This window comes from Anas acuta, chromosome 25, assembly GCF_963932015.1.
Source record: "Anas acuta chromosome 25, bAnaAcu1.1, whole genome shotgun sequence".
In the NCBI taxonomy this organism is placed as follows: domain Eukaryota; kingdom Metazoa; phylum Chordata; class Aves; order Anseriformes; family Anatidae; genus Anas; species Anas acuta.
Genome location: NC_089003.1, coordinates 3,183,946 through 3,207,969, shown reverse-complemented (window position 1 = coordinate 3,207,969; position 24,024 = coordinate 3,183,946). Strand labels below are relative to the sequence as shown.

Genomic DNA, 24,024 nt, shown 5'->3' with positions numbered 1-24,024 from the left:
GGCTGTTGGTGCAGCACCCACGGGCCCTGTGCTGCTGGGAGCGGGCGGTGGGTTCCGTGGCAGTTGGCTGGGGAAGTTTCCAGTGAGCACGGCCTGGATGGCTTGGGACGAGGAGAGTGTGGCCGGCTGGGCACGGGGAAGGCTGGGGCTGCACCCAGATGGACCCAGGAGAAATCCCAAGCCCCCAGCCGGGGAGGGCTGGCACCTCCCAGCCCTGCGGATGCTGCCCTGGCCACAGAGTGGGACCAGATCCTGCGCCTCGCCTCGGCATCGCCCCTGCTGGAGCCCCTCCATGAGAAAGGTAAACCCGACCGCGGCCCCTGCTCCACGGGGAGACCAAAGGGTCCCCCTAAAACACCCACACAGGGTGACAGGCCCCCCAAATGTCACAGCTCCAATGGTAACTGGCAATCCCTGCTTGAACCAACAGCCCCTGTGCCAGCCCTGCCCGCTCGGGGACAGCTCAGCCCCGCAGCGCCGGCTGTGTTCAGCAGGATTGGGTTGGTTTGGGGATTTTCTGGGTTTCTCAAGCACAATGCTCAGCACCCCACGCCTGCTGGTGCCCAAATCACAGAATGGGGGCATCCCACCTGTGGCTCTGGCTGTGATCCTTATTGCTCCATTGGGGTCTGGGCGTCCTGGCCCCTGCTCTCATGATGCTCTGACCCCTTCTCATATGGGACCTGCTCTCCTGGCCCAGTCTTATTTGGCCTTAAAGAATAAGGAGGTTTTCAAGAACCCTAACGGTACTAATAAGGGAGGTCTCAGAAACACCTCCCAGATCATAATAATAATAATAAAAATAATTATAAAAAAAAAAAGTAAACCAACCAAAAAACACTTTCAAAGGTCTATTCCAGAAAAAAATACCTTGGAAAGCCATATCCAAGAAGGAGCCTAAAGTTCCCTTCTGCCAATCTTCCCATTCAGATGATTTATTGCTTGAAAAACTCCTTTTTTGAAAAAATCCTGTGGTGCATACGCGAGGAACAACAGAAATTCCTTGTTGTTGGGACATTTGGAAAGCAACCTTAATGAGACAAGAGGCTCAGCCTGCTAATTTCTGCCTCTTTTGGTTTCTCGTGTGTGTCTGCACGGATTTAGAAATGGAACCCGCTGGGGTCTGACGGCTGCTTCTCTGCCCTGAGCTGGGTGGGAGCGCATCCCCTGCTCTGTTTTCTGGAAGGATGCTGGCTTTAAAATGTGGCTGCGTTGCTGCTGCCCCAAACAAGCAGGAATTCTCCTCGCAGGGGACCAGAGGCTCAGCCCATGGCTCGGCAGGGCTGTGGGGTTGTGCCTGCCGTTGTTCAGAGCCTCCCTGTGTGGTGTAAAGCGATCTGAGAGTTATTGCACCGGGCACAGGCTGCAGCACCCCACTGCCGCCTGCCCCCTTTTTATATCTGCGTTGTGATATTCCTGAAAGGCGTCTGGTGTGTGGGTATAGCAGCTTGTGTCTCCTGACAAGCGGGGTGAGACCTACAGGTCCCCGAGAAGCCACGGATGATCCAGGTGTCCTCTTGCTGCCCTAGGGATCCCCGCTCCGTCAGATAAAAGCTGAGGAGCTCCCCTCGTCCTCAGCCTGCTGGATGTGGCGTCTGGCTGTTTGGTGGGGTTAAACCCAGCCCCGCACATGGATAAAAGCAAAAAGAAAGAGCAGAGGTGACCCAGGTGAGGTGTGCCACCTGCACATGGTGGCCGGGCTGTCCTGGCCAGGAGGTGCAGGGGCTGGTGGTCCTGGGGGGCTGCTCGGGATGGCGGCCCTGGTGATGTCTGCTCCACGTGCCTTTGTCACACCTTTGTGTCCCTGCTCTGTCCCTCTCTTGGCTCTTCCCTCCCTGCTTCGCCCCTCCTGCATCCCATGGGTGCAGGGCACAGGCACCGAGGGGACAGGGGCCTGGTGTCACCTGTGGGACGTGGGCCTGGTGTCGCTGGTCAGGCGGGAAAAGATGTCACCTGTGGGACAGGGACCTGGTGTCACTGCTCATCCAGGAAGCCATGTCACCTACAGGACACAGGCCTAGGATCACCTGTGGGACAGGAGCCTTCTGTCACCGGTGGGACAGCAGCCTGGTGTCACCTGTGGGACAAAGTCACTGTTCAGACTTCCTGACCATGTCACCTGTGGGACATGGGCCTGGTGTCACTTGTCATCTAGGAAGCTGTGTCACCTACAGGACACAGGCCTGGTGTCACCTGTGGGACATCAACCTGGTGTCACCTGTGGGGCGTCAGCCTGGTGTCACCCATGGGACAAAGGCCTGGAGTCACTGTTCAGACTTCCTGACTGTGTCACCTGTGGGACATGGACCTGGTGTTACTGGTTATCTAGGAAGCAGTGTCACTGACAGGACAAGGGCCTGGTGTCACTTGTGGGACAGGGGCCTTCTGTCACCTGTGGGACATCAGCCTGGTGTCACCCGTGGGAGAAGGGCCTGGAGTCACTGCTCAGACAGGAACCGTGTCACCCGTGGGACATGGAGCTGGTGTCACCGGTCACCTAGGAAGCTGTGTCACCCACAGGACAGGGGCCTGGTGTCACCCGTGGGACACGGGGCCGTGTCACCCGTGGGCCGTGTGCCCGTGTCACCCGTGGCACAGGGCCCTGCTGCCACCCAGGCCACACGGCGCGGTGTCCCCCCGGGGCCTGGTGTCACCACTCACCCAGGGCACGGGGCCCTGGCGCCCCCCCCGGGGCTGCGGGACGGGGCTGGGGGCCGCGTGTGGCGACCCCCCCGGACCCCCCCCTCGGCGGGACCAGGCCGGGACCCGCTCTGCGGCCCCCCCCCCGCGCTCCCCATCCCTCGGGGGCGCGCCTCGGGGGCGCGCACGGAGCGAAGTGGGGGGGGGGGCACCGGAGGGGGGGCGTGGAGGGGAGGGGGGGGGGGGCGTTAAAGGAGGGGGGGGGGGTCCCGGCCCCCGCGGGCGGGGGGCGAGCGGCGGCCCCGCATCAATCACCGGGCAGGCCCCGCCCCCAAGGGGGCTGATTGACGCGGCGGCGGCCAATGGGGTGGGCGCATGCCCCGCGCTCAGCCAATGGGGGCGGGGGAGGGCGGAAGGTCCCCACTTCAAGGCTGGTTGAGCGGCGCAGGTAGGTGCGGGGCGAGGCGGTGCGGGGCGGGGGGGGGGCCGGGATGCGGGACCCCCCCCACACCCCCCTCAGGGGGTCGGGCTCCCGTGAGGGGGGGACTCCCGGCCTCGCCCCCCCTCCCCCTTCTCCCTCTCCCCACCGGCCTCCCGCAACTTGGCTGCGGGGAGCGGGCCGGGCCGCGGCGGGGTGGGGGGGGCGCGGTACCGGGGGGGGGCTGAGCCCCTCGGGGGGGCTCAGTGTGAGGCGGGGACCCCCCCCTCAGGAACCTCCCCCTCCCTCCCCAGCCCATCCCGGGCCTCCATTTTAGCCCCGGCGCATCCCGGGCCCGGGGTGGGGGGGGAGTGGAGGGAGCTGGGGGGGGGGGGCGGGGATCCTGGGGTGCCCCCCCCGGTTTCACGGTTTTGGGGGGGGGGGTGAAAGTGGTGCGGCCCCCCCCCCCCCCCCCACTGTCTCTCACCGCAGCCTCTTCTTCCCGCAGGTCCCGGATCTTCGCCGCCTCCGGAGGAATCAGAAACTTGCGGGGCCGCCGGGGCTGGGGGCGTTCGGGACCCCCCCGCCCGTGCTGCTGCTCGCCCCCTGCAATTGGGGATCCCCCCCCCCCGCCAACGCTGCTCAGCGACCCCCTGGAATTTGGCATCCCTCCCTTGAACGCTGCTGGTCACCCCCTGGCCACAGGTGGTGAGGATGGGGCTCGCCGGCATGGCCAGCCAGGTAGGGCCCCCCCCGATCCCACCCGACCGCAGGAATTTCGGTCTCACCGCCTGCAAAGCGACCCGAGCTGGGTGGGCTGCGCTGGGCTTTTAGGGTCCCGTCTGGTTTCTGGTGGTGCGGGGCCAGTCTGGCCCCCCGCAGTGGTTTCCTGGTGAATGCTGAAGTTTAAGATGCGGGGGCAGGGCAAAACAGGGCCGTGCTCTGTGTCTGAGGGGTGTTTCCCCCAAAAGTGGTCCGTGCCGCCTGGACCCGTGCCCCCATACGCAGGGAGGAGATGTGCAGCCTCCTCTTGGGAGCCTGTCTGTGTGTCCTGGTGCTGCCTGTCCGTGTGCACAGCAACACCAGGGCACCGAGGTGGGACTTGCCTAGAAAAAGGAAAATCTTCTGCTCCTCACACCATGTGCATCCCTAAAACCCAGGCTCACAGCTGGCAGATCCTCCTTGTGTGCTGCCTTAGCCTGGTTTATCAGAGTTCTGTGTGCACCTGTCAGAGCAGTCTAAGGGATTTGGCTTTCCCCCATGAGAACTGAGGGTCTTAACTTGGCTTTTATTTTTTCCATGGACAAGTCTGATCGCCTTCACATGCCTCTGCGAGGTGACCGAAGAGCTTCTGGGTCTGGATCGGAGGGCCGTGAGGACTTGCTGATGCTTGCTTTGAGAAGTCACCTGTTATCTTGCAACTCTTATTACGGGGTAAACACTTAGGTGCAGCAATCGAGTTATGCGGATCTGGGTAAAGCATAAAGTGGAATGCTGAAGGGGAGGACGTTTTCCTCCTCACGTAAGTCTATAAGCCAAAACAGCCTGACTTTAGCCCAATTACGCAGGGCTGAATTTAGACAAATTCTTTTGGAATGGGAAAACCAAAAATCTTTACTCAGTCCTTTCACACTAACATTAGACAAATCTGCTCTGCTATCTGATTTCCAGTTGGCTGACGAAACAAGCAGAGGCTCTTATTCTGTGTGTACATAATAACAGCAAATCGTTGTGTGGGCTTTAAAAAGGAAGCTAAGGCTCCGATACAAGTTTTGGAGGTTATCGCTCAGTTTCCCAGAAATCGCAGTTCCTACAGCTCCTGCTGGAGCGATGGGAAGCCAGGAAGTGGCTTCTCTGGAAATCAGTCCTCACTTCTGCAGGGGTTCATCGTGCGGCTGTGGGGGCTTTGGTGCCTGCGTGGCCTTGGGATGTTGTCAGCCTGGGGATTTTCTTGTCCCTGTCAGTGGGTGAGGGTCTGCGGCAGCTGGAGGCGGTGCTGATTCATGTAACGAAATGTCAGGATTCCAAACGTGAGCTCATTACCCTTGCTCCAGCCTGGAAGAGGCGGATGGGGGGCAGCCAAGTGAAATTGAGGAGTCCTTAAGCCACGGTGAGCCCGAGAGGCAGCATCCATCTCATGCTGGTGGCTGCAAACGCTGCAGGTAGCGCCTGCACCGCGCAGCCTGGACCCGTGCCCGGTGGCCCCGGGGAGAACCTCGGCTCAGGGTGCTGGAGGGGTGCAGGAGGTACCCGCTTCTTCCTGCAGAGCGGCTCGGGAGCAGGCACACGGGAGGATAAGGTGGGTTGCTCTCCGCAAGCTGTGGCAGGAGCTGAGGGGAAGGAGGTGTGCCCGTGGCAGGTCACGTAGGAGCCTGCTGGAGGGCGTCCCGAGGAGGGTGTGCAGCCAGCCGCTGCGTCGGGCTCTCACGTCCGCTCGGCGCTTTTGCTTGGAGGCGTTCAGGAGGAGCCAGGTGGACCTTGCTTTATTTTTTTTGAGCGCTTGAGTATGGCTTCTGTTCCTGTGCCAATAGCTTTAAACCTTTGGCTAGTCAGTATTTGAATCCTTTTGTGTCCTGCGCTCCTGACTTGGGCTCAAACCGTGGCACCTGATATTGCTGTCATAGCCTGAGTTTGTTTTTATAGTCATAAGGAAAGCAGCTCCATTACAGCCCTTAAGTCTTACAAAGCTCTTTGCCTGCTGCTCCTCAGAGGGGAAGGGAGGGTGTTTTGGAGCAGAGGAGCAGGAGCACCGTGTGTTCTGCCTTTGTGAGGTGGTGGCAGAACTGGGGTCTCACTGCCTTGGTCTCGCTGCTGTTCCCCTGCAGTTCTGCTGTGCCTGCCTTGCTGTAGGAAGTGTCCTTAACAAGGAAAGCGTGTAGGGACTTGACTCTTCCCACCGATGATGCCTGGTGTTTTCCTGCATTGCTGCGGGTTTGGAGGCAGGTGGATTTGGCGGAGACTGAGGAATTTGTGTGAAGCACCAAAACCTAGGGCTGGAAGACTGGAAGACGGTTATCTGCGGAACAGAAGCGCTCAGAGCATAGCTAGGTGAGACTTAAGTATGACCAGAGGAGTAAATAGTCAATAACCAGCATATTTGATTCTGTTTCAGTCTGGTTAAACAGCTGCAGCAGCCGTGGGTCAATAGCAAGGTGTGCTTTTCCCTGAGTCTGGCAATCTAAACAGTAATAGAAACAGAAACTGATTCTGCTGTTAAAAAGGCTGGGAAAGGCAATGTGGTGGGGGGGAAGAGGCTGAGAATTACAAATGGAGACTTCAAACTTCCCTGTCCAGCTTCCAGCAGTGTCCGTGGCTAGAGGCTGGCTTGGTTCTCCGATCAGCCGTTGACTCACAGCAGGACGTGTGAGTGCAGGGCTTGGTGCAGGACAAGTTGGTGAAGGCCTTCTGCGAGCCGTAGGTGTGGCTTGTGGATTTCCTCACCCAGGATCAAGGGAAATACATCGAGACTTTGCAAGTGGAAGGAAGAAGGGCTGAGCTGCACAGCAGGTACAGGTCTGGCCTTCCCCTCAGCCCCAGACTCCTTGCTACGAGTTGCTGGAATTCCTAACCAGACCTCGCTGGTTCTTCTGAACCTCTACATGAAGCCTCCCAAGTCTTTGCCCATCCTCCAGTGGAGCAGAATGTTGCCCCTAGTTATGGGGACACAAATGTGAGTATTGGGATTTGCAACATGCTGTCCCCACGCTGTTAGCCTTTGTCTCCTGGTTTGATAAGACATGGACTTCTCCATAGGTAGAGCAGGATCACATTTCCTTGTCCTTTTATTTCCTCCTTTTTCTCTCCCATGATATAAAGTACGTGTAAAGTGAAATGGAAGGGATGCAACTTGTTCGAAGTGTGCCATTGCCTTACTTACAGATAAACAGCGGAATGATATCATGAAATGCCTGGGATCGTGTGCTGCATGCTGCACAAAACATCACGATTCCCATAGTGAAACATCACCTTAACTCCTGCCATCACTGTGCTTCTTAAATATCTGAGAAATCTGATGAGATCTGAGGGTTATTCTTGCCCCTTTTGTGCAGTTCCACGTGCGTGTTTTGAATGGATCTAAGCCAACCTGATAATATCGATAATATCGTTGGTAACTTACGGGGACATAAATGATACAGGGTTACAACTAAATGTAGAACTGGCTGCTTTACCCTCTGCAAGCTGATAGAACCTGGCTATCAGACCCCAGCTGGACTGACAAATTCAGGGTGCTCTTCTGTGAGTACTCGGCCTGCTGTTCTTTGGAAGATCTTCCACTGTTTTCCCCAAACTGGTAAAAACAGAGCTTCCCGTGAGGACTTTAAGAAGCGAGGCTTTTCAGTACGACGTGCATTGGTCTGATGCAACAGTGTGGAGTATTTGAGCAGTTTTTGGCAGGGAGAAACCAACATCCTTGGCAGGGACTCAGAAATACAGTGGCGAAGTTAGTTTGTTACCTTCAGTAAGAAGCCGTCCGTTCCCAGCCTCTCCTCCTTATGGAAACCATATAAAAACCTCCTTATGGAAACCATATAAAAACGTTTTGCAGTTGCAACCGTAATTGATAGTTTCTTACCATGTCACTGGCACTGACTGCTCTTCACCTTCACAACTGGTTAAAACAACTCCTGGCCTGGGTGGCAATAGGACTGTGACCTCGAATCGTGGTGCTTTCCAGAGCAGGCTGTCCGATGTGGGAACAAACAGCACGCGTTGCCCTCGCAGTGAGGGGTGTCTGCATCAAATGACTCGATCCGGATCACTACCGTGGCTTTCAAACCAGGAATGTCACTTCTGTGGGTCTGCCAGCTTGTTAAGGGAGTACTGTGTGCTTTTCTTGTTCATACCAAGCAAATCGGAATAGCCGCTGACCTCTGATGAGGGTGCAGGTCTGTAGCTCGACCTCGGGGTATTTCAGCAGGACAGATACCCCCCGAGCCCCCCCAGCCTCTGCTCCATCTGCACGTGGCTCTCTTTAAGGGCTCTGCTCTCTTTCTGTCCTTTCTGGTGGGTGTTTTCAGAAGAGCCAGCTGGGGAGTGCTGTGTGTCACAGCTGAGTGCCTTTGGTGCCGTGACTGGACACTTTCTCGGATGTTACAGAAGGGCACTGGAAGTGCAGCGATCGCTGCAAAGGTCTCTTCTTGTTGTTGTTGCTGCAGCTCATCAGGTTTGAAGCTAAATATAGATGAGTCTTGCATCTCCTGAAGCCTCAGTGGCCGCTGATGTCTGAGATCGTTAGATGTTTTAACAAAAAATGGCAAAGTTGCAAACCAGCACGTGGAAAAAATGCAGCTGTATCCGGGGCAGTGTCTGTAGGGAGTTGTGTCACCGTGTCCCTTGGTGGTCACTGCTTTCCCTGCTGTGATAAGATGCTTCTCAAGCTGATCTGGGGTCTTTGCATGCTCTGAAGTCTCCCTCCATGTGCCCTAGCTTATTTGTTAGTATGTTTTGTTGAACAAATAGTTGTCTATGCACACCAAGCTTGTACCTGCCTTAGAAATCCAACAGTCAAAGCAAATCACGAGGATTAATAGGTAAAGGATGTGTGTGGGGGGGGAAATAAGGTAGCAATTGGGTACACCGGGTATGGAGCCCTGTGGCTTGTGTGTTCTTGGTGCTTTGTAGGAGAGGAGAGCTTCAAAGAAAGGTTTCCAGGCTGCTGCTATAAAAGCTGTGGGTTCAGCACCGAGAGCACCTCGTGATGTGTGGGGTGTCAGCAGGAGCCCTGAGCCCGTCTGGGGGACTCGTGGACAGGGCAGTTGGCTCTGCTGGTAGAGCAGGGATGGGGCTGTTGGCCGAGAGCCCCTTGGGGACGTTGCCAACTGAGCTGTGACTCGAGGTGTGGGCTCGTGCCCGACGGGAGCAGCTGGGTGACAGGGAGGAGGCTGCAGTGCTCTTCTGAATGGGCAGGCTATAAAAAGGTACGTGGCAAAGGCCAGAGTCGTGTTATTTTGGACTGCACAGAAATTTTTGCTTCATCATCCCCAGCTCAGGGTGACTGGTGAAAGCTGTGGGTATGGCTGTGCTGCAAGAGAGCCCAGATCTGCAGCAGGCTGCCAGGCTGGGGTCAGCTCGTGGTTGTTCTTGCCTCGATTAGCAGAATTTGGCAGTGCAGAACGAGTGAAAGATGAGAAACCTCCTTGCACTGGATTTTTAAATGTTAAACTTCCTCCACAACTGATTGCTAAAGCCTTCCTCTCCCTCTTTTCTGGTATATAGGTGCATGTGTTGCTACTGGTTTTCAGCTGAACCGAGTTGTAGGTAGGCTTCTAAAAAATAAGAGAGAGTTTTGCTCTTGTAAGGGGCTGGTATCTTGGCTTCCTAAGGAGTTGTCCAAATGTGGTGGGGAGAAACAGGCCAGGAGAAAGCAAGGAGCTGCTGAGTTCACCATGTGGCAGCCTTTCAAAAATAGCACTTCGGGAACCCGTCAGAAGGGAGCTCGTTCTGCGTGCTCTGCTTCTGCACCGCCATGGGGCTGCTGCTAACACACGGTCCCCGTGTCCTCCTTGGCACTGTTTCACCATTCACTTAGAGACCAGGTCGAGATCTCTGGAGTAATTTTTCAAGGTTCTGTGTGGAATTGCTGAGATAGAAGAGCTGCTCCGTTGGGACAGGGCCATCGAGGTCAGCCAGGGAGGGAGGACAGCGAGGGACGGAGCATCCACAGGAGCAGGGCGAGTTGTCTGGGCATCAAAACCAGCACTGGGCTGCGCTGTCCTACACTGGACGGTCCTCCTGAGAAACACTGAGACACGTGCTAAGCTTTGCGGGTTTGTGTTGGGCAGCAGGCAGCATCTGGCTGCATTTCCACTTGTCTGGTGGTGGATTTGAAGCAAAGAGGGGCAAGAAACTTGTCTGGGTGAGTTGCTGCTTGCAGGTCTGGCTCTGGTCCAGTTGCCCACACTGGCTGTGGATTCAATATTTGCAGGTCTTACCTAATTCTGCAGTCAAAACAGTGTCACTTTGAGGTTTTATTTTATTTTTTTATTTTAAGCTGACTCCTTAGGGTGAGGACACCTCTCTGCCGGCGTACAGCAGCGTGCCCTGCTGTGGCTCCTTCCCTTTGCAGGCAGACGGTGAGGATACAAAGCACCTTTCTGCTGGCATAACTGCAATCCTACTGTAGGGGCAGCATAGCAGGAGCGAGGGGAAGGTCGTGTGTTAGCCTAAACGGCTACGGGTTCAAACCCAGCGCGCAGACCCGCCTGGGGGGGGTGGGGTGGCCTTGTCCAGCAGCAATATTCAGCTTGGGGGCCCTCAGAGGGCGTCAGATGAGCGAGTTTTCGTTAGCTCTGGCTGTGTGGGACGCGGGTTGGCGTCACCCTTGTGCTGTGGCAAAGCTGAAGGTCAAAGAGGCGTGAGGCGTGCGCAGCGCCCGGTCCTGCCCGTTTGGGCACCGCCGGGTGGGTCCTGGCAGCCGGCTGGTCCTGGGGGGACTGGGTGTACTGGGATGAAGTGGGAGGGGAGGGAGCTGTATTGTAACATGTGGAAAATTTGTTTTGTGCTGGCTGTGGAAAGGGCTCGCCAGGCTTCCTGTCAGTGCTGAGTGTTTGTGGGGTTGGCTGTGGGGTCAGGCCGCGACCCTCGTCATCAGGGGCTGTGGGACCCCCAGTGGGGGCTGTGGGACCCCCTGTGCAGGACGGCCTGGGGAGGCTGGTGTGGCCCCCCACGAGGCGTGGGTTGATGTTTTGGGGTCAGTTGGTGCCCCTCAGGCTTTGGGGACCCTGAGGAGCAGCAGCAGGGGCGGAATTTTTGGAAATAACACCTGGTGGGTGCGTGGGGGGTGGGAGTGTGGTGGGCAGAGAGGGCTGAGGAGCGGTGTTTTGGGTGAAAACGCTTAAAACGCTGAAAGTTCCTGCGGCGGGGCCGGGATGGTTCCTCCCTCCCCCCTCCCCTCCCCTCCTTTCTCCCTTCCCCTCCCCTCCGCATGTGTCGGGCCGTGAGGGGTGGGGGGGGGGCACCTCCTGCGGACTACATTTCCCATCACCCCCCGCGCCGCCCCCGTGCCCTGGGCGGGAAGGGCGGAGGGGAGGAGGGGGGGGGAGGGAGGCAACGAGGCGCGCCACAGCGCATGCGCAGCGCTCCCCGCGGGCGGGGCGGGGCGGGCGCCCCCTAGCGGGCGGCGGCGGGGCGGCGGGCGGACAATAGGCGGCGGGCCCCGCCCCTTCCCCTCCCCCCCCTTTTGCCCCCCCCCATTTTATTTTTTTTAATTCCCCCCCCCCCCCCCCTCCCGCACTGCAGCTCCTCGGCACGACGGCGGCGGCGGCGGGAGCTCGGCGGGGCCCCCTGGCTGCGGGCGGCCGGGCGCGGTACGCACGGCGACCGGCGGGGGCGCTGCGGTGCCCCCCCCACCCCCCCCTCACCCTCCCCCTCCCTTTTTTTTTTTTTTTTTTTTTTTTCACTCCCCCCCCCGGCACTTTTTTTTTTTTTTTTTTCCCTCCTCCCTCCCTCCCTCCGTGCATTCTCCGGTTGAAGGGAGGGGGAGGGCCGACAAGGAGCCCGGCCGCCATTTTCGCAGCCGCGCCGCCCGCCGCCGCGCTCACCCGGAGCCTTTTTTTGGGGGGGGGGCCACGGGGGGGGGCGGGGGGGGGGGCGGCGGCCAAAACCGCGCTGGGAGGAGGGGAGGGGGGGGGCGGGGAGGAGGAGGAGGAGGAGGAGGAGGAGGAGGGGGGGGGGCAGCACCGCAGCCCCGCTCCGCTCCGCCCCGCCCGCAGCTCCGACCCGGGGCTGGGGGGGGGGCCCGTGTGTGCGTGTGTGTGTCCCCCCCTCCCTCTTTATTTTGTATTTTTTGTATTTTTTAATTTTTTTCACCCCCCTTTTTTCCTCCTCTTTTTTTTTTTTTTTTTTTTTTTTGGCCTCCCCCCCCCCCCCCTCCCCGGCTCCGCGCCCACCGAAGGGGGGGGGAAACGCGGGGGGGGGGGGCGGAGGGGGGGGGCAGGGCAGCGGCGCCGGCTGCGGCACCGCCGCCTTCCTCCTCCTCCTCCTCCTCCTCCTCCTCCTCCGGGCCCATTTTGTGCGGGGCCTCCCCCGGCGGACCGCGCTCGCCGCCCGATCACGTGGTAGGTGCCGCTCCGCGCCTCCCCCCCCCCCACCCCCCCCCTCTCCTCCCGCCAACCCCCCCCCCCCCCCCCCCCCCTCCCGGTTCTTTTCCCCCCCCCCCCTCCCGCCGCCGCCGCCGCTGCCCCTTTGTTAGCGCCGCCGCGCCCCGACGGGCACCGGCGGCCGCCCCCGCCCCAACTTCTCCACCCGGCGGGAGGCGGCCCCCCCCCGGTCCATTTAACCCCCCCCCCTCGGTCTATTTAACCCCCCCTTTTCCCGTTTCACCCCCCCCTTTTTCTCGTTTTGCCCCCCTCCCTTTCCATTTCCCCCCCCCCCCCCCCTCCGTTTTCCCGGTGCCGCCGCTCGGTAAAGTATTACCGGGGGGGCTGCGGTGGTGGCGGGGGAAGCGGGGAAAAGGGGGGGGGCACCGGGAATTGGGGGGTGGGACGGGAAAACGGGGGGGGCACCGGGGAGGGGGACGGGGAGGGGGCACCGCGTGGAGCCCCGGGAGCGGGGTGGGGGGGGGGGGGGGGGTTGGGGGAAGGGGGGGGGTGGGAGCTGTTTTTAGCCCTGGGGGGGGTTAACGGGGGGCCGAAAGGGGGTGGGGGGGGGGCGAGCGAAGTTTTCAAAGTAAACAGAAAATAAGGTTTTTTTAAAAAAAAAAAAAAAATGGGAGAAAAAAATTGCATAACCTCCAGCTTGCAACACGCGGGCACGCTCGCCCCGGCCCCGCGTGGAAAAGGAGCCCGGGGGGGGGGGGCTCCCAGCGCCGCCGGGGGGGGCTCCGGGGCTGTCAGCGGGGCCGGGGCTGTGGCACGGGGCTCCTGCCCCCGCTCCCGGGCTGTACAATAGCGTAATTTTTCATCTGGGTTTGATCTGCTAAGCCATTTTCCTGTATTTACTTTCCGGCTGCTTCTTTCTTTTTTTTTTTTTTTTTTTTCTTTCTCTTTTTTTTTTTTTGCCCTCTCCGGAGCGGCCCCGCCAACCCAAAATGCATTTTTTTTTTTTTTTTTTTTTTCTCAAAAAGCAGAGAGCGCGGCTCTCCCGAAAGGCTTCTCGGTGAGCGGCCCCGGCTGTTTACTTTCATCACGGGATTAGCATCTCCCGGTGCGTGCTCACCCAGAGAAATTCCCCTCCTTTGGAGCGGCGCCGAAGGTCTTGGAAAAAGGCAAAATGCGGCGGCCGAAATTCCTGAAAAACGAAGGGTATTTGCTCCAAAAATCAAGGCGACCCGAGCTGCGATCTCCCTGCTAATTAAATTTGTGTACAGGTGGATCCGAGCGCGGGCTCTCCGCCGCCTGTTATGTAAAATGCCCTCGGATGACAAAACTGTAGTTTTCCATAAAAAGCGGTCAGGCTCTGGGAGGAACTGCAGCTTTTTTTTTTTTTATTTTTTTTTTTTATTTTTTTGGGTTTGTTGGGGCTGACCGGTGCGTTTTTTTTTTTGCGCCGCTTTGGGCCGTTTCGGTGTTAGCGGTTACATCATGTCATGTGTTGCGTGCGGTGTGATTTGTGCCTCTAAAAATAAGGCGAGGTAAAAGCCGCGCCGCCCAGGGCTCCAGGGGGGTCCCGCTGCCTGGGGGGGGGGGCTCAGGATCCCTCCGGGGGGGTCCTCCAGGGCGTTAGGAGCCCCGCAGGGCCCGTCCCGAACGTGGGAAGCGCCTTCCCTTTAAACCACATTTGTCCTTTTTATAGCCTTTGTTTTCATGGAGGAACCTCCGCTTCTCTCCCCCTTGCTTCAGCCTCTTCCTCCTCCCCGAACGCTCGCTGGCGCGCGGGTAAGAGCGGGGCGGCGGGCTGGCTTGGAGCCGCGGTCATTTCTTTAATTAAGAAGCCTCGATTAACGAAGTGTGGGGGGGGGGGAGACGGAGAGGGGCAGGAGGAGGTGTGGGGAAAGCCCCGGGCGCGTGGCTCCGGCTGTCCGCTGCCGGCCACCATCGGGCCGAGCTCGGGGCGTGCTTTTGGCGCGGGAGGGCCGGGTGCCACCGCGCTGCCAGGGTGGCACGGCCCCCAGCCGGGTCCCACGACAGCACCGGGGCCGAGCCGCGGTGCTTCGGCAGCAGTCGGTCCCTCTTCAGGCGTGATAAAGCAGCAGATGAGCAGGCAGATGCGGCTGGGTTGATTCCTTGTGTGGTTTTCTTGGTTTTTTGTTTTTTTCATTTTTTGTACTGCCGAATTCGAGTCTCGTCTGCCCTCGGAGCTCATTCGGTAACCGGAGACGTGGTGAAATTCTGACATCACAAAAGCCAGGGGGGAAAGCTGAGCACTTATTCGACCAAAGTCACTTCCTTTTGCCCTGTTTATAACTGTTTTTTTTTTTTTTTTTGTGTGTGTGTGTGAGAGCGCAACTGCCATTATCTAATGAACGCTCCGAACAAAGAATGTCTCTGGAGTTTCAGCACTCCACCCTCCTCCTGCTCAGGCAGCGAGCGGTGCCGTGTCCTCAGGAGCCTCAAAAGGCTTTTCCAGGCAGGGGAGGACTAAACCCATAGCGGGGCAAAGACACGGCCTGAGGGCAGGGGTAAAGGTTTGGGACGGGGGAGAAAGGACGAGCAGCAGCGTGGTGCCCTCCACCCCGCCCACAAAACTTCATCTATTTTTCCCCTTCCGATGGGAGGGTCTTAATATTTCTCTGGAACTACTTTTTTTTTTTTTTTTTGCGAGTGTCAGTCGGTGATATCCCTGCCTGTCCCGTTTATCAGCAGCCGATTTTGTCTTTCTCGTTTGCTTTTTACTGGGCTGTGCGGGAAACAGGTGGGCCAGCTTAAGCAAAAAATGGGAGTTTAATTCAGTGGAAGTGGCTTGGTTGGATCACATCGTGCTGAGACCCTGTGATATGTGACTTTGCACGCGTGTTCGGAGCAGTTGTAGTTTCGTTACAAGGAGCTGCTTGGTTTTGGGACAGCCGGAATGGCAGGTGACAGGAGGAGCACCATTTCCGCTGCTGCATTTTCTAAATACCACGTCCCAGCTCAAAACTTGCAGGAATACCGTGTCTGTCGGGACTGATGAGCGGAGCCAGCTCCAGAATGCCGCTTGCTTTGAGAATCCTTCCCTGCCCTGTAAGTAGCGGTTCAGCCGCATCTTCAAGGCTGCAGCTTTCTGTAACAAATAGTTGAAGCTGGAAGAAAAAGCTTTCTGTTTCTTCTCACCGGGCACGGGGTTGTCGCAGTCAAATCTGCGAGAGTCCTGGTGCTGCGGGGTTCGGTAAACACAACTCCATTAAACACAATTCCTTTAAACCCCGCGCGTGTCCTTCCAGCCGGAGTTCAGGCCGCTGCTTTTGGGAGAGGGCTGTGGATAAGTTCCTGGTCAGGTTTCAAAGAAAGGCAGAAAATAAGGGAAATAAGTTGGTTCTCCCCCCCAGCCCCCATATTTTGAACTCTTGTTAGCAGATGACTGCAGCAAAATGGGATATGCTAACAGGCGTGGAGGCTTAATTCCAGGGGACAGAGTTTTGAGAGCACACTGTCTGAATTTAGTGGTGGAGCTGTGCTGTTTATCTAAGAGAACAAGGAAAAAGGATAACAATTGCATCTGAAGAGAGGAAATGGGAGTAGCTGTCAGCCTCAACAGGCCACATCTTCATCTGTTACTTAATCTTTGGCTGCAAACTTTTTTTTTTAGTGGATAGCTAAGTGTTTAAAAAAACTAGCTATTAAAAAAAACTAATTGAGATAATCTGGTGTGATGTGAGCTTTTCTGGACCTTGGAGATGTTAGCAGAAGATGGACCTTAAAGACTTGTCATTTTCAGCTCTGTCAGACCTCACGATTCTCCTCTCTGAAATCTTCATAACTTCCTGTCGAGGTCTGCAGTGACAGGATACCATGGGAAGGGTTACCAGCGAGTTGCCTTACGCTGAATGAGAAACAGCAAAAAAGTGAGTTCAGGCTGTAGTCGTGGCCCATAAAAAGGAACCTGTGCTGTGTGATCGGGCATCATCTTCCATTCAGTGAGCATCTCTGTTCTGGAGTTTGTGTCGGCTTGGCTTTGGTTGCTGCCATGGCAGTCCTGCTGGATTTGTTCTCTCTGCTGTGAGATCTGAGGAGCAATAAAAGCTGAGATCTGCAGTTAGCTGAGCACACGTATCCGGAGAGCTCTCATGAACTCCATTCAATGTAAGGTATTTAAACCCAGCGGGAGGCTGGCCTGCCAGATTGGGCAGGGATCGAGTGGTTGGGATGCTTAATTCTGCTCCTCTGGCCTGTTGCTTCGTGGTGGAGAGCAGTTAACACGAGGCTTCTAGGGACAGTCCTTGGGCAGCATTTAAAGCACCAAGGATCAAGGTGGTACCGTTTACAGGGCAGGGGTTTTGAGTTTTGGTTAAAAAATAAAAAAAAATAAAATAAAAATCCTTGTATGCTTTTGCACAGAGGTGGATATAACAGCACCTACTGAATGGAAATGTGTCTTTAAACTGAAGAGGCAATTCTGTTTTTTGTTTAACTTGCTCTCTGAGTCCTGAGTTCAGGTTTTCATATTTCCTGGGCAACTTGCCCAGATTATGCGAAAGAAAAACAAAATCTCTCTGATACTGGATGAGGGGGGAGACCTGGATTTAATAATTAAAGCTTGTTTTTTGTCTTTGTTAGTACTCTGTCAGACTGCTGCTTTCTGCAAATGTACCACTATTGTTTTTTAAACCATGCTGCTTTATATTTGGATGTAGAAAACAACTTTGTTCTGAAGAGTAACCTAAAAGCAAGGGGTATTTTTATCTCCAGACGCTTCGTTTACCCGGTGAAGTCATTCTTGCTTCAAATTATTTGACTTTCCATACTTTTGATTAGGGAGATGACAGTTAATTTGGCTTTGTGGATGTTTTTTTGTTGTTTTTTTTTTCTTTTTCTGACATCATATTGATAAGAACTCTTCTACCTTAAATTATGCAAAGCATGGGGAGTTTTATTTATATCCGGTAGGAATTCAGACAAAACAGAGAACTGCACTTGAAGAAGGAGACCTCAGGTTGCTGGTTTTGAAGTCGGAGGAAGACCCTGCCACTTCTGTGGACCAGCCTCTATTTTAATTTTGAGAGCTTCTGCTTGGAAACAAAGGCTGTAAAATTGGAGCTTAGTGATTCCTTCTTCTTTGCTGTAGAGCAGAAGTACAATTCCCTGGGAGGTTAATGTTAAAATAGTTATTTTTCCCTGAGTGACTAGGAGCTGGTCTGTTGCGTCAATATACACAGAAGATACTTAGGGATATATTTTAAAAATCTGCAGTTCTCCAGTATGTTCTTCACCTTTTTCATTCTTTCTATAAAAAAAAGAGAAGAGGAAAAAGGGGCCCGTTTCCCAAATGTAGGTCATTACAGGCGCGCTGGCTGCCAAACTGCATGTGACCACTGGGTTATCGATAACTTCATCGTCCTGTACTTGCCTGTCACGTTTTCTTAAAGCTTTGAGAGTTACTTCTGTGAATCCCTCCCTAAATTGGCAGACATCTGTCTGACAGCCATAAAACGTTGAGGGGTGATAAAGAGGCGTGGAGGGGATCCGCTGTGTGTGTTGTGCAGTATTGTTATTAAACAGGATTTCTGGGCTCAGGGGGTTGGCTTCATGTCGAGTGCCTGCGTTTTACGTTACTCTGTGGGGTTAGGAGCTCAGATGCCGCCTTTAGGCCGCAGAATGGGGTGTGAGGGGATTTCATCCTCACAAAGTTTCTTCTCAAAGCTGATTGTGACCCCGCGGGCTGCGGAGCTGCCTGGGCATGGAGGAGGTGAGGGGGGAAGTGGGAGCCGGCCTGGTGCTCGCTTCCCTTGGGGTCTCTTTATCTGCACGGCCTTCGGCTCGGAGGGGCCCTCCCTCAGCACCCGGTGTGAGGTGCTGAGCCCCCACGTGTGGCCCCCGCTGCCAGGACGTGGAGCTGGGGGGGCTGGAAGGTGGTCGCGGTGCCAGGTACGAAGAGACTTTGATGCCTGGCCCTTTGTGCACGCGTTGAGCTTTGTGTGGGTACCCGTAACCTCCTCTGTCCCCGTTTCTAACACAAGGAGTAGGAAAAGGGCACATCCCGAAGTGGGTTTGGAGGAGATCTGGGGGAGTGAGGGGGCCTCGAAGCCCTCACAGAGCAGCCCCGGCCTGTGAGGTGAAAGGAGATGGTGATGTTCACACGCAGAAATCCCTCCGTGTGAGGGTTCAAATGGCAATTTGGGGAATTCAGACCGACAGGAGGTGGCTGTGAGCGGGGCCAGCGAGTGGCAAGGCCGCCTGTGGGGCTGGAGGGCTGCGTGGGGTGGCCAAGGCCTGGGGGCAGGCGGGTGGCAAGGCCCTTGGTGCTTGGAGCCCTCCGCTTCTTGTGAGCCTTCCTGCGAGCACAGGTGCTCGGTTTCTCCCCCCTCCTGAAACTCCCGTCACAACTTCTCAGGGAACAAAAACTCTCCATGTCCGTTCGGGGCTTATATTATGAGGCGTTGCACAAACCGGTGTGCTTGGAAAGCCAGTTCTCCTTTCAAGGGCCGGCTCCAAAATTGAGTTTCCAAACCTGGCGAAGTCGTTGTGCTGCAGGAAGGTCGTTTTCGGGGGCGTTGCGACCCGACGGCCGCTGTGGCGGTAGCGTGACCGGCCCCCCTCCTTGTGCTTCTCCTCCCCTCCCGTCGTTTCCTCGGCCTTGCTGACTCTTTTCCCTTTGCTCTGATTTTTGGGAGGCGGGTGAGGATTTGAATGCGAGCGCCGTGCACGTGGGGCTGTGGCTGGAGCCACCTGACCGAGTCGGCCCGGTGACTCGCCTCCCTCGGTGGCCTGGCTCGTGCTCCTCAGGAAGCCGGGCGAGCTACGGTTACCCTGTTTTTAACTGCTGTGCTACAGCCTTTCATCTTTCCTCTGTTAATTAACACTAACTGCTTTGCCAGTGCTCTAGTTTTGAAGTGAAAAATCAAGGATGTGCTTGTGGATTCGGAGCGCTGCTCTCAGGCTGGTTGTGTGTTGCCCTTCCAGAAGAAGCTCCTTTTTGGGGGGGTTTGAAGCAAAATCCAGACTGAGGCATGCGTGAGGGTGGTGCTGTGGCTGCTGAGGGCGGGTGTGGAGTTTGTGGTGCTCTCGAATGTCCACAACAGGGCTTGGAGCGGGCTTCTCCTGAGGGCCATGAGCCTGCCAGCTCCGGTGCCTGGAGTTGCAGGCCCTTGGTGGAGGAATACCAAAAAATAGGACCTGTGGGTGCTGGCATTGATCTTGGTGGGTGACAGCAGCTCAGGGAGAACTTTGCAGCATGGTTTGAGCCCCAGGGGCAGGCAAGGTTCAGGCTGGTGGGGTGGGTTGTTGTTAAGAGTTACTGCCAGATCGCTCCCAGAGCCGTTCAGAGCTCCTGGGGCTGTGTCCGTGTGTCCCTGACCCCTGCTCCTTGTCCTCCTGCTCACCTCCGAGGTGCCTCCTGCCCTCTCCCCCCAGTTTTGGAGGAAGGAGGTAGAGATGCTGTGATGGGGCTGTAATAACAAGCAAAACCTACGAGCAGAGCCAAGGGGGAAGCACGCTCACAGATGTTCTGAGCGCTTCTTCCCAAGGCTGTTCAGAGCAGTAGGGAGCTAAGTCAGTGCTAGGGAAACACGGTTTTTAAGGATTTAAATAAAAAGCCATGCACCCAATACTTTTGGAGGTCATCTGTAAGCTACCAGAGCAAAGCCTTACTCTGAAGGGTGTCTTCCCGGGCTTCAGAAGGGTTGAAATGTTTTGCACCCAACTCAAAGTGAAGGCGGGGGGGTTGCTCTAGCTTGGGAGGAAGGTTTTCTCTTTAAAGCGAGTTTGCTAACCTGGAGGAAGAGGCAGCATGAAAGTTTTGCTTCCGTTTTCTTACTTCTCTTAATTTAACTGAAGTTGATGACCTACAAATTTACTCCGAAATTCTTTTCAGCCCTGGTAAACTTCAACGGCTGCAGCGCAGTGCGAATGTGTCCACAGTGAATCGCTGCCCTCTGCACCAGGCGTGGATTTTTCTGCTCTTTTGCAGTGAGGGCGTTCACAAAGCTGCTCTCATTCCCTTGTGATGTTACGGTGGCAGTTGTGGTGAAGAGCACAGATCCAGAGCCTCCCTTTGCAAGGCAGGACAGTGGGATCCTGCTGCCTGCTCCAGTCCCTCCTGGTGTTCACGTCTGGTTGGAGGTCTTGGTAGGAGGCTGGAGTGGGGGAAGTCCTTTATTCCGGCACTCTTCCTCCCTCCTCTCCCAAGGGCATCTTAGCTACAAGTGGAAAGTTCCCTGCAGGTTCCTTTTTTTTTGTTTCTGCCCCGAAGAGTCATCGTCATTATTTATGGACCCAAATGATGACTTCAAAACTATTTTCAGTGCGATGTACATTAAATTTTTAGGCGTGCAGTGTACTTTCTTTTCAGTGAGGACAAAGTATAGCTGATTACAAAAGAGGTTAAGTTCTGTCAGCAGGGGACTTCTGAAGTCTGAACTCATCCCTAGTAGCTCTGTGCTTGTTTTTTAACCAGTTCCCCCATGAGTGTCTCCTTTTTCCCTGTTGCCTTCCTCTGTGCCACCCTTCTGCGGGCTGGGCAAGCGTGAGCAGGACTGGAGGTGGTGAGTTGTGGACCTGGCAAGAGTATCAGCGATCCGTTTGGAAAAGGTTTCATCTCTACTGGTCTTGCTCTTCTTTATTTTTGGGAAGCAGAGCCCCAACCTGCATGGGGGAGAGCTGGGGTTGCTCTCGGGTTGCTCCTGGTCTGACCTGAGCACCCTGCTCGATTCCCAGTTGGAGAAGGAGGTTGAGATGCTCATCTTGCAGTGCTTGAAGGTCCACAAGGAGGAGGGCAGAGCTCTGAGAGCAGACATGAGTGGGAATTGAAGGCAGCTCTGTAGGTTGCCTTAGGTGCTTGGTCTGACACGGGGGAGCAACCTCGGTGCGGCCGAACAAGGCCCAAACCAAAGCTGCCTGCTGAATTTTGTTCGTTCAACATCTTCAAAGTTGTCACAGGATAAGCGAGGACTATCTAATGGTGTATTAATTTGGTCATTGGGGTGCGTTAATGAACAGCTACAACAAGCTTATGCAAATTTATGTGAAATTAGAGGATTGGCATTATCAGGCAAGACATCAGGGCGATTCCGTGTTATTAGCTTGACATTGAAACAGCTTGTGAAGGTGCTGCACAACTTCTGCAGCGCAAGGAGGGTAAAGTAACTCGTACTTGTTAGCACAGCCTGTCCTGGGGGCTCTGTGAAGGCAGTTGGAACAAAAAAAGGCATTAAAACTGCTGATGCTTAATGGGAAAGGAAGTAGGTAAATTATTAGAAACTTGACGTCTAGGGAAAAAAAAAGTTGCAGTGGATATGAATGAAATGCCTTTGGTTATTTTTCTTGTTTGATCTAGTTGAGTTAAGCCAGCGGCTTGCTCTTACGGCCAGTGTAGAAGTGCTCCGTCATGGTGCGTGTGAGTTAATCTTTATCCATGTTTTTGAAAGAGAAATGGAAATAGCTAACGCTGGAAATCACCTGGCTTATTCGGAAATGAACTTCTGGGAAAGCAGGCTTCATACACAGCAGGGAACCGGCTTCCTTGAAGTCCAGGGCTTACTCTCAGGGAAGCGATGAGGTTCCCAGCCCGTGTGGGATTGCGGGGTTTCTTTGGCTACTGGGATTTGGAGCATATGGAGATTTTTTTTCCCCTCGGGCCCTGTCTGTGTTGCACGTTCCAGTTCTGCGTTGTCACTTCTTACACCTGAGTTGGCAGCAGAAGTAGTGAAAAGTTTTTTATAGGCACAGCTCAAGGATTTTCAAGAGAAAGTTGGCGAGCTGGTGGCACTGAGCAGTGGGCTGTGGGTACCCAGAGCCAAACCTTTCACAAAGGCCTGGAAGGATGCAGGGGTGCTCGGTGGATGGTCTGTGAGATGAGGGCAGTCGTTAGAAGCACCAGCTCGGGAAAATCCTCGGGGTCAGCTCATGTGTTGCTGCTTTTGTCCTAACCCTGCTGGCACCTGGGTGGCTCCGCTCGGCACGGGGCTGGTGGTGGCAGGGGGAGGATGGCGCGCCCCTTGAGTCGGTACCTCTGGTTACTGTTGTCTTGCTTATTGCATCCGATGTAAGTGCAGTGCCTCACTGTCTCCTTCTTCTCTTTTGCAGGCTGTCCTCAGGAGAGGCAGTGGGAGGCAGTGGAGCTGGCCTCGGCACCGGGAGAGGCTGGACTTCCCGTCTCTCTGTGCTGAATGGCTGCGATGGCGCCCGCTCTCACTGACGCAGCAGCTGAAGCTCACCACATCCGATTCAAGCTGGCTCCCCCGTCCTCCACCTTGTCGCCTGGCAGTGCCGAGAGCAACGGCAACGCCAACAACATCCTCCTGGCTGCCAACGGCACCAAAAGGAAAGCCATTGCTCCGGAGGATCCCAGTTTAGATTTCCGAAACAACCCTACGAAGGAAGAGCTGGGCAAGCTGCAGCCGCTAGTGGCCTCTTATCTCTGCTCGGATGTTACATCTGTTCCTTCAAAAGAGCCTCTGAAGCTGCAAGGAGTCTTCAACAAGCAGACAGTCCTTAAATCTCACTCTCTATTATCTCAGTCCTTCTTGAAAACAAGCGATCTATTGGGGAGGCAACCGGTGTTGGAATTTACTTTGGAGAATCTAAAAACAATGAGTACTAATAGCCAGCCACCTCTCCCGCAAGCGCCTGTGAACGGCTTGGCCAAGAAATTGGCCAAAAGTACCAATTCAGACCATGAAAACTCGAGTGCTCTGAATGGTGGGAAGTGTGCTCCTCCTGCCGCTGCCCTCCAGGGCGTTGACTATAACGCAGGGGGTTCCGAATCAGGGGATTTGAAGACCGGGTTGACCAATTGCACTCTTCCACACCGAAGCCTTGATGCCGAGCACACGACTCCGTTTAGCAATAATAGCACTGCAAACAAATCTTCCCTTAATTCCATGGAGCAGCAGCGGGTGCTCGAGGGTGGCAGTGGGGAGAGCAGGTTGCCCGGTGCTGCTGGCCACTCAGACTTCGGGAGCGGTAAGTCGGAGGAGCAGAAACCTTCTCTGATGGCCGGTTACCACAGTGCTCTTGACTCCGAGATGAGGACGAGGGCATTGCTGCGACGGCAGGCAGACATCGAGAACCGGGCTCGCAGGCTGCAGAAGCGCTTGCAAGTGGTGCAGGCGAAGCAGGTGGAGAGACACATCCAGCAGCAGTTGGGTGGCTTCTTGGAGAAAACTCTGAGCAAGCTCCCGACGTTGGACCCCCTGAGGCATCGGAGCCAGTTGATGTTGACCAGAAAGGCAGAAGCAGCTTTAAGGAAAGCTGCGAGCGAGACAGTTACTTCAGAAGGCCTGAGCAGCTTCTTGAAGAGCGATTCGATATCGGAAGAACTGGAGAGATTCACGGCCAGTGGTATGGCCAACTTGAGATCCAGTGAACAAGCGTTTGACTCGGATGTCACTGACAGCAGCTCGGGAGGAGAGTCTGACGTCGAAGAGGAGGAACTGACCAAAGCAGACCCAGAACAACCCCACGTACCGCTGTAAGTAGCAGTTGTGCTTTGCCTTACTGCTGGCAGGGGGGAGAGCAAGGGGAAAGGTGGCGGATGGAGAATCTGGATTTTGTAGGAACACCTTTCTCTTCTGATGGGCTTAGATCAAAGAAATAATTGTTAAAATCAGTGTGGTGTGATCTGTGGCACACTTCTAGCTCAGGCAGCGCATGGAGTGCTGAAGTTAAAATCCTCCATGCATCCTGCAGTCCTTGGTGTTCCTTCAGAGCAGCAAGTCCTGGAAAGAGGCTGGCTGGAGCAGCTCAGGCATGCTGCAGATACAAACCTGAAATACTATGAGCAGTTCTCTCTGCTATCTTGCTTATGTGTTGGCCCTGTCCCCTGAAATGAAATATTTGTCTTTTTACAATGGGGATCTTTGTTGTAAACCAGTTATGTAAAGTAAGGCCAGCCTGAATCCTCACTGACTGCAGAGTGGTGATGGTTTTTAATTTATTTCTTATATTTTTTGGTTA

General features: G+C 55.4%; 1 protein-coding gene across 4 annotated transcripts in view; it reads left to right on the top strand.

The window, feature by feature from the left end:
• The first annotated feature begins 3,070 nt into the window (after positions 1-3,070).
• The window catches only part of KANSL1 (KAT8 regulatory NSL complex subunit 1), a 92,116-nt gene continuing 71,162 nt past the window's right edge, over positions 3,071-24,024 (top strand). For 2 of the 4 annotated variants that reach the window (XM_068661168.1, XM_068661165.1), the window contains exons 1-2: positions 11,670-12,114; positions 22,153-23,539. In XM_068661168.1, the coding sequence (XP_068517269.1) occupies positions 22,236-23,539 (1,304 nt within the window). In that variant the 5' untranslated portion in view covers positions 11,670-12,114; positions 22,153-22,235. Of the gene's footprint in view, positions 3,089-3,566; positions 3,800-11,667; positions 12,115-22,152; positions 23,540-24,024 lie in introns of those variants that run through there. The other 2 variants (XM_068661166.1, XM_068661167.1) reach the window with 2 other exon arrangements.